Source organism: Anguilla anguilla, chromosome 8 (genome assembly GCF_013347855.1).
Source record: "Anguilla anguilla isolate fAngAng1 chromosome 8, fAngAng1.pri, whole genome shotgun sequence".
Classification (NCBI taxonomy): domain Eukaryota; kingdom Metazoa; phylum Chordata; class Actinopteri; order Anguilliformes; family Anguillidae; genus Anguilla; species Anguilla anguilla.
The window spans coordinates 27,210,028-27,222,217 of record NC_049208.1 but is presented as its reverse complement, the minus strand read 5'-3'; the positions used below and the strand labels follow the sequence as shown (position 1 = coordinate 27,222,217).

At 44.4% G+C, this 12,190-nt stretch overlaps 1 protein-coding gene across 2 annotated transcripts; it reads right to left on the bottom strand.

Moving 5' to 3' along the window:
- Positions 1 to 850: 850 nt before the first annotated feature.
- On the bottom strand, positions 851 to 12,053 carry nt5c1aa (5'-nucleotidase, cytosolic IAa). 2 transcript variants are annotated; one of them, XM_035429848.1, is made up of 7 exons: positions 11,508 to 12,053; positions 9,401 to 9,445; positions 6,764 to 6,931; positions 6,276 to 6,405; positions 4,259 to 4,381; positions 3,267 to 3,451; positions 851 to 2,001 (listed from the first exon to the last, which is right to left on the bottom strand). In XM_035429848.1, the coding sequence occupies exons 1-7, from the start codon at positions 11,640 to 11,642 to the stop codon at positions 1,630 to 1,632; spliced, it is 1,158 nt and encodes a 385-aa protein (XP_035285739.1). In that variant the 5' UTR covers positions 11,643 to 12,053; the 3' UTR covers positions 851 to 1,629. The 2 variants fall into 2 exon arrangements, with proteins under 2 accessions (XP_035285739.1, XP_035285740.1); XM_035429849.1 differs by lacking the exon at positions 9,401 to 9,445 and having other exon boundaries at positions 11,508 to 12,051.
- Between the last annotated feature and the right edge of the window lie 137 nt (positions 12,054 to 12,190).

Sequence of the window (12,190 nt, the reverse complement as noted above, 5' to 3'; positions counted from 1 at the left end):
GCACACGAGCCAGTTTACTCATAGGGCTATTGTCCTTGTACGTAGTACATACATAGACTTAATTTGCATATAATTTTGTGAATAATAAACATTTGCATTCTTTACTTTGATTAATGGTGTGGACCTAACTCATTGTGTAGCCTTGCCTTAAACATACTATTACTTCGTATCTGTAAGGCACAAAACAGATTAGAGAGTTTGCTGGCTAAACTTGGGGATTAAAATGGGACTATAATACCCCTGATGGTTATTTTTTTCTGGTTAAAGGTTTCTGTTCATGTGCAATAACAGAAGCTCCCCTGCATATAATACATCTATAATACTGAACATTATATGAAACTATTTTAAATAACATTTTTTAAAAATCTCATAACATCGGATAAAACAAATAAAACTAAGTTAAATATATTTTCCTCTATTGCACAGTGTTTAAGTGTTTCATTGTCTTCTATCCCTCTGTTTCTACCATATTTTCATGATGCTTTTTATATTGATAATTCACAACAACAAAACATTTTAACTATTTAAAGGTACAGTGTGTAGGATTTAGTGGCATCTAGCAGTGAGGTTGCAGATTGCAACCAACTAAATACCCCCCTTTCCAACGACATAGGAGAAGCTACGGTGGCCTGTGAGGTGCAGCGTCTTTTAATGCTACCACAGAGTGAAAGCGTAAGTGAATGCGATGATAACAAAACTTTCGATTATGCTGACTAATAAAACGCTATTCCAAAAGCAAAATGAGACATGTTATACATCGTTAGAGAGCTTATACTCTCTCCTACTGAATAAATGGATTGTCAATCAAGCCAGACTGTACTAAAAAGGGCGACAACGCCGTACACAACAAGTGTGGTATTACACACAGCTATTTTGGAAGGTACCCAGGCATCACAAATGCACGTATATTTCACAAACGGATTGTCCAAGACAATATATGACCACTCAGTCTCTTGTTTCTTCTTCTTCGTCTTCCAACTGGTGCAATCGCGCCACCCAGCAAAACATGTAGAAACATGGTGGTGAAACATGGTGGCCTCTGTGGAAGAGGACCCGCTCCCTATGTAGATATAAAGGGCTCATTCTAAGGTAACGAAAATACAACGATTTTTATTTTCATGGGATAATACACTAATTAAAACATACTTATGAATGTTATATTTCATTTGTGCCAAGTCCGTTCCGCTAGATGCCACTAAATTCTACACACTGCACCTGTAAAGTTGTGTGACTATGTCTGTAGCTTCAGCAAACCTGATCATCGAAACACCCCAGGTATATGAATATGCAACAATCAAAAAAAGATTCAAAAGCCTAACTGAAAAGTCGAGGTATTTGGAGAGCACAAGTGAACAGATGTTTCATGCGATTATCACAATATAAGTCTTAAAAAGACTTGGAATATCGAGCAGTTCGTTTCCAAAAGGAGCAGTTTGAAGCCTTTTTTGTTGTTGCTTGGTAAAATGAAGTTTGTATCAGGGTGCGACATCACATGTTGAGCACAGATATCTGTGTTTCTTCCACACTCCACAAAGTGTGCTTGATAAAAAAGAAGAAAAAAAAAACATTCAAACGAAGGTAAGTGGACATCTTCCATTCTTAGTCTTTCTGCGTGGTTTATCATTTGTGCTAGTCGCTGGCATTGGGCTCCTTGTTAGCTGGGTTTTTGTAGTGCTGGTGCTTCTGTGCAATCCCATAGGGCACATGGGCAGCGATCGTGCCCATCTCCGCCGCCCCCTTCACGTGGAACATCTGGTCATCAAAGTAGATGTGGGGCCGGATCTTCTCCAGCATGGGGCCCTTGGGGGCCCCTGCCAGGAACAGGGCTTCGTCCGTCTCCAGGCCCCAGGCTCGCAGCGTTTTCAGGGCCCGGATGCCCGAGCTAGCCGCACTGCGGGCGGTCACCAGGTAAGTGCGGATCGGGCAGTTAAGCCGCTGGCCCTTGGCGTAGAACTTCTTCTGCAGTTTCCCCAGCGACTCCAGGAACCCCTTCAGTGGCCCCTGGAGAGAGAGGAACAGAAATGGAAGCGCAGCTGCTAAAAGCGATGCTACTCATGTGCTGCAGTCTGTGGAGTTAAAAAGCCATTATGGTATTTGGTTTTGAACTAAGGTCATAGATCCTGCCAGATTGTTACGTAACGGGTCGAGCTGTCATGTTCACTCATTGTGACGGAGCCAAATCATAGATCAAATCATCATTATTAAGAATCAAGTTTATTATGAAGAAAACTTTATGCATTAAATTTTAGTTTGGCTATTGTAAATTAACTCTGCACAGGGGAAAAGGACACAAGAAGTAATGAGGAAGTGCTTTTCGTTTGGAATGAATGAATGAGCTAGTGTGGAGGTGAGACAGTTTTTCAACCATACCACTTATACTGCAAACTTTGAACTTTGAACTTTGAACTGCAAGCTAATAACTTTTTTTGTTGCACATTTTTTTACTGTTCCAACAATACAAAATTGATAACACCATTACCACTACACAGTCTGGATACTTTTGTTCCATATGGTTTTACTTATCAAATGTCTCTGGACCCTGGGTCAGCTCCTATAGTAGCCAGCAAGAATTGAACAGGTGTATTGATAATCCACTGCTGCTAGGGTGGTGGGATAATTGTTGGACTTTAAGTTTTTAATAGCCACTTCACATAGCCACTTTTAATAGCCACTTTCATCCAACTGCAGATTTTTCTGTCACATAGTTTTATTGATTCATACTGTGTGGGGTGCTGATTGAATACCAAGGATTGGCATCTTCACCCCTTCTGGACTTGATGAAGCTTGTCTCTACCATGATTACTGTTATACCAGTATGGAAGGCAATTCACCTGAAAAAAATTAGCTATGTAAGCGCTACTATAGATATGTACTATTGGGCAGAATTAACAGATCATTTACAGAGGATGCAAGGTTGCAACCTTGCATCTTCTGAAAACATCTGATGCAACATTTTAGAGCTGATTATCTGTGAATACTTTCCAATAAACATAATAATATTTAAATACAAATAAAGGAAATCTGAAATCAGAAATGAAATGCTGAAACTTAAATCATAAACTATATAAACAATATAATGGAAAAAACCTTTGTAATGTGAAGAAATGCTTTAAAAAGCTCCTGCAAGTCATTACATGTGTGAAGTCTGACTATAGTTAATAGTCGGCCCTGCAGTGGGGCTCTAGTATTTTAACCATATATGTGCATGTGCATGTTACATTTGAGTGCAGATGTATTTGCAACCCTGTTTGAATGCTTTGACATACGTGATCCAAAAGCATGTTTTCATTTTCTTTCTCGTGCTCAAAAAACTTGTCAAGGCCGTGCGCTTTGAAGATCCGCTCAGACTCGTCAGAGAAGAGCACGGCGTCACCATCGAAGGCCACGCGCAGCTGTGTCTCTGACACCTCTATCTGCTTCTCTGCCATGAACATGGTGGCAGCTGCAATACCTGAGAGACACAGAGAGACAAACACACAGAATGAACTACACGGGCAGAAGTAACTCAATATACTGTGCTTAAATATTTACTTAAATGCGTCTTGCTTGGCAGCCATACTGCCTGTATGACAATCCTCTTCTCTATCTCACTCACTCACAAGCACACACACACACTCTCTCTCTCTTTCTCTCTCTCTCTCACACTCTCTCATACACACAACAGTAGCAGAGTGAAAGATACACAAGCGCCATATGACAGGGATATTTTAATTCTTCTTTCTCCATTTATATTGAGATATATATATATACATATATATTTATAATAACAATAATAATAATAATTATTATTATTATTATTATTATTATTATTATTATTATTATTAATCGAAAAAATATCATCAACACAATAATATTTTTTCCAGGAATATTGGTGATTTTGACATGTTTTACTGGATTTTGCCAAAAACATTCCAATGCTCATTCAATACTTCTACCCAAGATCTGCTTATATTAAATGTACACTTGAACATAAGCTTGTTTCTGTAGTCATATAGCATTTTACAGCATGGGGGAATCAAATTACGTTATCCAGTCTTCCCTTTAGCAAATCACGCTGAATCTAAATATACCCTCGCGTCTTGCCTGCATCTGATATTCTGGAGGGTTCACTGCCTGAGTGACGTGACAGAGATTGCTGGTTCAAATTCGGGCCCCTGTCATAGTTTCAGGGTCGACACCCCCACCCCCCCAGTGGGGACTGGAACCTGGTCATGTGATATGGCCTTAGCGGAAAAGCCTTCAGACCAGACCCGCTCACCTTCCTCCAGCGCTTCTCGGACCTTCTCCGAATCTGCGGACAGGTACAGGTTGGTGTGGTAGGCCTTGAGGTACCCAATCGGACTGCTACCTCCCGTCATGCAGAAGCGCTCAATGAAAAGGTCTGTGGAACGCACAAGGCGACAGTCACAAAGGTGCTCCAAACTGCTGCTGATACTGGGGCCATTTACAAAAGCAAAGCCCAATGGCACTACTAATGGCAAAACTACTGCAGTCACCAAACTGAATGAGATAGCCACTGAAAATCTTTCATGATGAGTGCGTGCAAACTGTGAAATGTTGGGGTTGAGAGACAGTGATAGATGAATTCCTTTGTGCAAAAAGGAGGACCACAGAGCTTAAAAATCTAGAACAGATTTTTGTTTCCACCTCCATTTTGACTGGATGTGCCAAACATTTTCGTGTCACATCTCTGTCCATTTCTGCGGGAGGCAACATCTAAAGCACGCGGTTATTCGCTGCTCTCTGCTAGAACAGGACTACATGTAGCATGCAATCCCTGCTGAAAAGAGAGCAATTAGGAAGGAAGAACTGGGAAGGGAAGAAAAGAAGAGGGGAAAGTCACCAAAGGTAGAAGGAGAGAGAATGCGTAAGGGACAAAGAAAAAGAGAGAGAGAAGGAAGAGAGGGATTGGGCCTCTGGGAGAGGAGAACAGTGGAGGGAACAGAGTGTGAAGGAACAGTAGCTCAGCCAGGGTATTTGTTTCCATTGGCCAGGCTATTTTGAGAGAGTGGGGTACACGATAACGCCCCCTCCCCCTTGTGCTCCGTATAGTTCCCCCGGGATGACAAACAGAGCGTGAGAGACACCTCATCTCCTGACCCCCTCGCCACCACCACCACCATCACCCCACCCCACCCCCCTCACCCCTACATCAGGCCTGCTACAAAGGCTTTTATATGGTCTCCTCACTGTCGGCAACTGGGCAGCTGATCTGAAGAACCGTCTGAGCAGACCTTGGTCCTTGGTAAGCTCGCTGAGGGATTTTCATTAAAAGTCCTCTTTGTGCATTTGTGTTTGTCCTTGACTGGAATTCGCCGCGGGTGGCCTCGGTCATGAAACGGTCATGCCCCGTCACCAAGACGACCATAGAACCAGGATGCTCATTTTCCACCTTGTTGAAATTTGCATTTGAATGGTCTCTTTGTATTGATCTCAGTAATTGGTTGTTAGAATGTGCCCAACATTTTGAGACTGAGATTGTGATTTAGCCTATGTAGCCAAAACTGTCAGTCAAATAATGACAAGAAGTTGGCGGAATAGGAGAGGGGTGTAGAGACGGCTAAATGAATCAGTGGAACAGCAGGGATGTAGACCAGGGAGAGTTATAAATGCCTTCATGTCTGTTCACTGGCGATAATATATGGTGGTATTCTCAAATCAGATGGAAACAGGAAGCTGTCCAGGAAGTTCATCCTACTGTTGCGTTATGCTCTCACTGGGCTTCTGTTTATTCTTCTCTTGCTTTGGAACAACATCACCCTGACATCAGCCAATCGCATCTCTTCTTCACATTGAGAAAGTCTGTTTTTTGTGGAACAGAAGTCTAAACTGTGCTGTACCCCACTCCCCTGGGCCTGTGTGCATGGTGAGAGTGCGGTTAGGCTTGGTTCACATTATTAGCTACCGGGGAGATCAAAGCGGGCCACAGCTGGTTTGGATTTGAGCCGGGCCAGGAAGCGGCAGGCTTGTGGTTCGTCATCAGAGATGAGTCATAGGTCATGTGGCCTGCATGAGAAGTGAGGTATCAGCGGGAGCACTGAGGCCCCCTCATTTGTGAAGAATAACATTGTGCACTGTCTATAAATTCACAGAGATATTGTTTCTTACCAACTAAATCCCACACTGGTCTTTGAATTAATTTATTGTGTGTGTGTGTGTGTGTGTGTGCGTACGTGTGTGTCTGCGTGCGTGCGTGCGTGTGCTTGTGTGTTCATGCATGTGTTTAATGGTCACCCGATGAACTGGCCAATGGTGAGGTGGTTAATTGGACTCACTGTGGTAATTGATGGTGTTGATTAGCCTCACCCCAACATGGGCGTGGTTGTAGGTGACCAGCACAATGTCGAAGAGCTCCTCGCTTTCGGGGTACAGCATCCGCAGTTGCTCGTTCACTGTCTCCAGGGCCTGGGGGAACAACGGGGAATGGTCAAGTGTGAGACGTGTCCTCATGGGGGCGCCATACATCAGCACAAACACCAACACACCCACTCATTACCATAGAGAAAGAGAGGGATCACACATCCACAGATATGGAGATAAGGAGAAAGTCGTCATAAATGAACACATAATACACTATTGATGCTGTTAAATTAACCCTATTCATCTCAGTTTAAAAGGCGTACATTATATATATGAAAACATGGATACATAACGGGACATAACTCTAAAGACAATCGGCTGAATTAAAGTGATATTGCACCATAGTAACATCTATTGCACAGTGACAACAAAGTTCACAATCGTGCCTGTGTGTGTCTCTTGCCTTGACAAAAGGGAAGGCAGGTCCAGGAGCAAAGGGTTCATTTTCGTGCTCCACCTGATACTTCAGGTACTCCTCAATACCCCTCTGTTCGTAAATCTTCTGTTCCGTCTCCGTGCGGAAGAGCACCCGCGTTGATACGGCGATGGTGACAGCATTCTCCGGATTGGGCTGGGCAGAAATGCAGAGAGAGAGAAAAGTCAGAGGACTAACCCCTCTACCACCTCTCTGGCTTCCCTCAGTCATTTTGAGACCACTAAGACGACTTTGCAGTTGCAGGAGCATTATTCAACATCCGCCAAGTTCTAGCAACAAACAGTGGTCGCTGTTTCTTTCCATTTGACTCGTTAATGAGTTTAAACTCAACCAGAGGTGGTGCTGTGGGGAGGTTTTGAGGCAGATGTTGCTGAATTTTATGGTTGCTTCCTGGGAAGAGCTCTGCTGCGCTCTGTGTAGCTGTCCATATGTAGTCATGGCAGCGTGAGGCTACATGAATCCAAAAATGGGCAGAGCTACCACATGCTAGTCAGTGTGATTCGCTGAGCTGACCCAATTGTGTTTTGCTGCAGATAGAACAGTTGGTTTGATTGGTTCAAGCAAGTCAGTTATCAAAACCTTATTATAGTTCTGCCTATTAACAGGTTAACCTGAGTGAAACCTCATTACTCTCCCCTCACTATCATTATGTACAGCTAAATAAATATAACACAGTAGGCATGTAGACCACGTGCTCTGTCAACCTTCATAACAAGTAGTGTTTGTCAATAATATTCTTTATTCAGCCTGCACTTTCATTGATTCTTTCCCACCATGTTGTGCTGTGGTTTGCATGCAGAAGGACCCCAGTACTGCTGCTCCTTTGCAGCCTGCACAGTAAAATGTTCAGTGTTCATTCAGCTCTAACAGAGTACATGTGAGTACAATGGGAATCATCCATACTTTATAAGATTGATTTAACGCTGAACATTTTACTTAGCGAAGCAAGAGCTTGTTCTTGCTCATGCTGTTGTCTCTCCCCTCTCTGTCAGCCACACACACTCCAGGCCAAAAACACCAGATCCTGACCGATAAGGTAATTCGCAGCCCGAGCAGAGCCTGGTGGCTCCTGCACACTGTGGGGGTCTAGGGTGGGGGTGGCGGTGGTCCAGCGTAGTGCTGTTTAAAGCATGTGACAGGGCGACGAGACCCTGCTGTTCCCACAGAGCGGATCAACAGGGCCTGCTCCGACATTCCAAACGGGGCAGCCCGGCTGCCCGACACCCGGCTTCACCCACCCATTCCGGGACACACTGAGGAGGCTAATTTTAGACGAGAGAGGCACTCGGTTGCCACCGGGAGAATGGAGCTAGAGTGTCAGCCATGTGTGTCGGGAGGCCACACAAGCACAGAGACACAAACAGCCAGCACAGACCCGGTCTACGTGCCTCTAGTGCTGGTTCAGCTTCCCAGCCAGACGTCACCCTGCAATGACATGTTACCCCTTTGCCTACAAATGCAAACTTCTGTGAGCTTCCTAGTGTGAGAATGGTTTTCCTGTGAAGAGTAGTAAGTAATTAAAGGGCAAGCATTTAAGGCTAATTCGTGTGTTTATTTTTATTTATTTAAACTCTAGATGTACTAATTCAACTGGCATGAAGTACACTACATGGCCAAAAGTATGTGGACACCTGACATCCAACGTCTCATCCAAAATTATGGGCATTAATATGGAGTTGGTCTGCCCTTTCCTGCTGTAACAACCTCCACTGTTCTAGGAAGGCTTTATTCTAGATGTTGGAGCATTGCTGCAGGGATTTGCTTCCATTCAGCCAGAAGAGCATTAGTGAGGTCAGGCACTGATTGGACGATTAGGCTTGGCTCACAGTTGGCTTTCCAATTAATCCCAAAGGTGTTGGATGGGGCTGAGGTCAGGGCTCTGTGCAGGCCAGTTAAGGTCTTCCACACTGTTCTCGACAAAACCATTTTACATGGACCTCGTTGTGTACCCAAGGGCATTGTCACGCTGAAACAGGAAAGGGCCTTCCCAAAACTGTTGGGGAAGAACACAATTGTCCAGAATGTGATTGTATGCTGTAGCATTAAGATGTGCCTTCACTGGAACTAAGGAGCCTAGGCCAAACCATAAAAAACAGCCCCAGATCAAGGGGTGTCCAAATACGTTTGATCGTATCGTGTAACTGTCTTTTGTGTGACAGTGGACAACTATTTTTAACTCATAATTGGGAAATTGTCATTTGAATGTTTTCTTTTTCATTAGTGAATATTTTTTTTCATCAGTGAGCTATCATTTTTGATGAAAAGAAAATGTTTGGGATATGGAATCAAAAACTGAAAGAAGACTTCCAGACTAAGGGCAGTTCATCTGTATTGTCTGAAAGTACTGAATGAGAGGGTTGCATGGAAAAACAAAGGTAATCATTTGTGATATTACGGAAAAAATACATATAAATTGCAGCAATGGGTACTGTGCAAAAAATAATGTTTACAGATGTGTTGTTTTTAAAAAGCATTCAGATATCCACAAATAGGCAACCCATGCTCCCAGAGCATGCTTGCATTTTTAAAGCCTCCAAGTCACACGTTAGTTAGATGTTAGACATTGATTTATTCAAGCAGGTTCTCCTCATTCACGATACTTACAAAGAAAATGCCTCCCTCCACCTTCCTGGCCCGTCGCATCATCCCCTTCATAAAAGGACAGTTGCATCAATTTTGACAGTCAGCAAGTGGCTTTTTTATTGGTTGATAGTGACATCATATGTCAATCAATAATTTAATTTGAGTATGCGGCAAAGGAACCAATTGTAAGTAGTAGCACTTTTTGAAATCATAAGTATTACAGTCATAATAAGTATGACTTCTGTCAAAAGTGTGAGAAACCATAGTGGGTTTTTTTCGCAAAAGAAATATAGAGAGCTGAGGACACCACAGAAGAAGTGTTGATAAGGCATTCTGCATTGCCCTGAAACTGAAAGAGAGAGTTCTAAATCTGATGCACACGTGAGCGTGAGTCATTTATTCCAGTATTCCCTCGCTTAACTGGAGGAGCCCTGTTGGTGCAACGCTACAGGAAACGTGTCCTGATCCTTATCTGGCACAATTTAGTCTTGATTTCATCTGCTAATGTGCTAATTGACCATATGACCAAATCCATGGGCCCTAAACATGTGTGATATTTCTCACTCGATCATTCTCTACCTCCCTGGCCTGTGCTGTGTCAATTTGTAGCCCAGCCACTGATCTCTAAACTTGAGGGTAAAACTTATCTCCTTTGTTCCAGTAAGCAACCCCTGATTTCATAAAGCCTTTGCATGATTACTGGTTGTTAGACACCTAGATAAGTCTACTAAAATTGTTGGCATTGATAAGGTAATAACTTGATTTGTGTGGATGTTGATTTGAGGTTACTGGGAAAGGGAAGGTACAGTGAGAGAAGAGCTGGGACGTATTTATAGGTGGAAAAACACCAGTGCTGCTCGGAAACAAATACAGAACCCTGAAACTATGGTACCAGAGGCCTTTGCTAGAAGGTGTTTATCAGCTTGTGTTGTGCAGAATTAGAACAGACCCTCACTTTTGTGTTCAAAGGTTTGTTTGAAGGCAACTGCCTGTCTTCTCTCACATTAACATAGTAATGTCATCAGACATGAAAGCACAAGAACAAGGAACAGGAAGAAAATCACATTAAGGCGCTCTCATCGTCCCCTGCTGTCTACTAACTTAGTGAGTAAATAGAACTAACCGCCTGAAAACTAGTACAATAATTTTGACTGTTAATAATCTAAATATTGCAAAATCCTTCCGCCTGGAACGCCGGAAGATTGAGTTACCTCCACGTTTACTTGTATTTTTATGACAAATTGAGCAGAAATTAACAGAAAAATATTATACTTTAAATATTAAATTTGTAATAGAAATGTGCTAATGTTAATGTCCCTTTTGCACACAAGCATACACACGTGTACACGCACATACATACAAATTTACAAACTCATTTGCATACATACAACTGTTGTGCAACCTACATTACTTATCATAAAGCTCCCCTGCCTCACCATTTTCATTGAGAAGCAAAACGCAATCATATCTGCCATACTTTTATCCTGTCCACATTGGATTTACTGAGCATTAGACCTCTCAGAATAAGCCAATGCTCGCTGCACCTGTTAGAGCTCAGACAGAATTATCTCCCTACTAATAGCTGTTACCTAACGATGTTCACATTTTACATTAGAAATCCTATGCAGAGTCCCTCTGATACGACCGTTTCCAAGGGAAGAGATTATGAACACTAGGACATGCAGAGGCCAGTTGCCTTGCAGAAAAAGCTCAAAGCCACGGGGAATGTTTTTTGTCGTGTCCTGAAACCCGTAGACCCCCCTTTTAGAGAACTGCAGCTCTTCATGCCATTTCACAGTTGTGAATGGTGGCGTCCAGTGACTGTCGGAAACATGCAGTGACAACTGGGAACTGACAGCGGCACGCATGGCCGTTTCACACGCGTGTGCGCCATGTAAACACCACGCGATCGGGCATGCCCCACATGTCAAGCGTGACCTCATCAGCCCTTGGGAATCAGAGCAAGAGAAAGAGAGAGAGAGAGAAAGAGTGGGCAAGAAAGACCCCTCCCATCACACCGGGTCAGGGGAGGGGGTGAACCAGAGAAAGGAGGGAATTGAAGCGGGCAGTGACAGATGAGCCAGTGAGAGAGGGGAAAATGGCAAGGCATGGATTGAGTCCAACTCACCGGTTTGGGTTTCTTGATGGGCCCCATGTGATCATAGAGATCCTTAGGGTCCTCCCAGGAGGCCTTGCTGTCCCCATTAGTGGCGTTGGCGGTGGAAGCGGCGGCTCCCGTGTCCTGCCCAGGGTCCACACTCATCCCGCCTCCTCTTCTTCATGAACCGGATCTGAGACCTCGTTCGCCGTCCGCCTCCCCGACGCCGCGTCCGACAAACGCACCCTCTGGTCTCCCTCACGCACTGCCCGCAGCCCCCGAGCGCCCGGGCTGTGCCCTCTGCAGCTCTCTGCGAATCCCGCACGGACTCACGCCGTCGTGGAGCGATGAGGGGGCGGGGAGACGCTCAGCCTCAGTCTGATCCTATTCGCCGTGCGCTCCCCTCAGCCGGGAGCACTGCAGTCTGCTTCCTACTGCCGCTGTGCGAGGTTTTTTTGTTTCTCTTGCTCTCTCTCTCTCTCTCTCTCCGCCTTTCTCTCTCTGGCTCTCACTCTCTCGCTCCCTCTCTGTCTTTCTCTCCCCCTTTCTTTCAGGCAGCCAACCAATCGGCAGTCTGTCCACGGTTTTTAACCCTTCGCTGGGTCCCCCTGCTGGGCGGAGCCCACACGCTAGTGACGGTGTTTCTCAGCCAATGACAGGGGCGCTCTCGCCCTGGGGGCCGGCTCTCTCAGACTGCTGCAGTGGAGGGGTCG

Coding starts and splice junctions, on each gene's coding strand:
- nt5c1aa (XM_035429848.1), bottom strand. CDS start 11,642: ATGAGTGTGGACCCTGGGCAGGACACGGGAGCCGCCGCTTCCACCGCC. Junction 6,932..9,400: donor TGGAGGGAGGCATTTTCTTT/GTAAGTATCGTG, acceptor ATTTCTGCCCAG/CCCAATCCGGAGAATGCTGT. Junction 3,452..4,258: donor CCGAGAAGCGCTGGAGGAAG/GTGAGCGGGTCT, acceptor TGTGTCTCTCAG/GTATTGCAGCTGCCACCATG.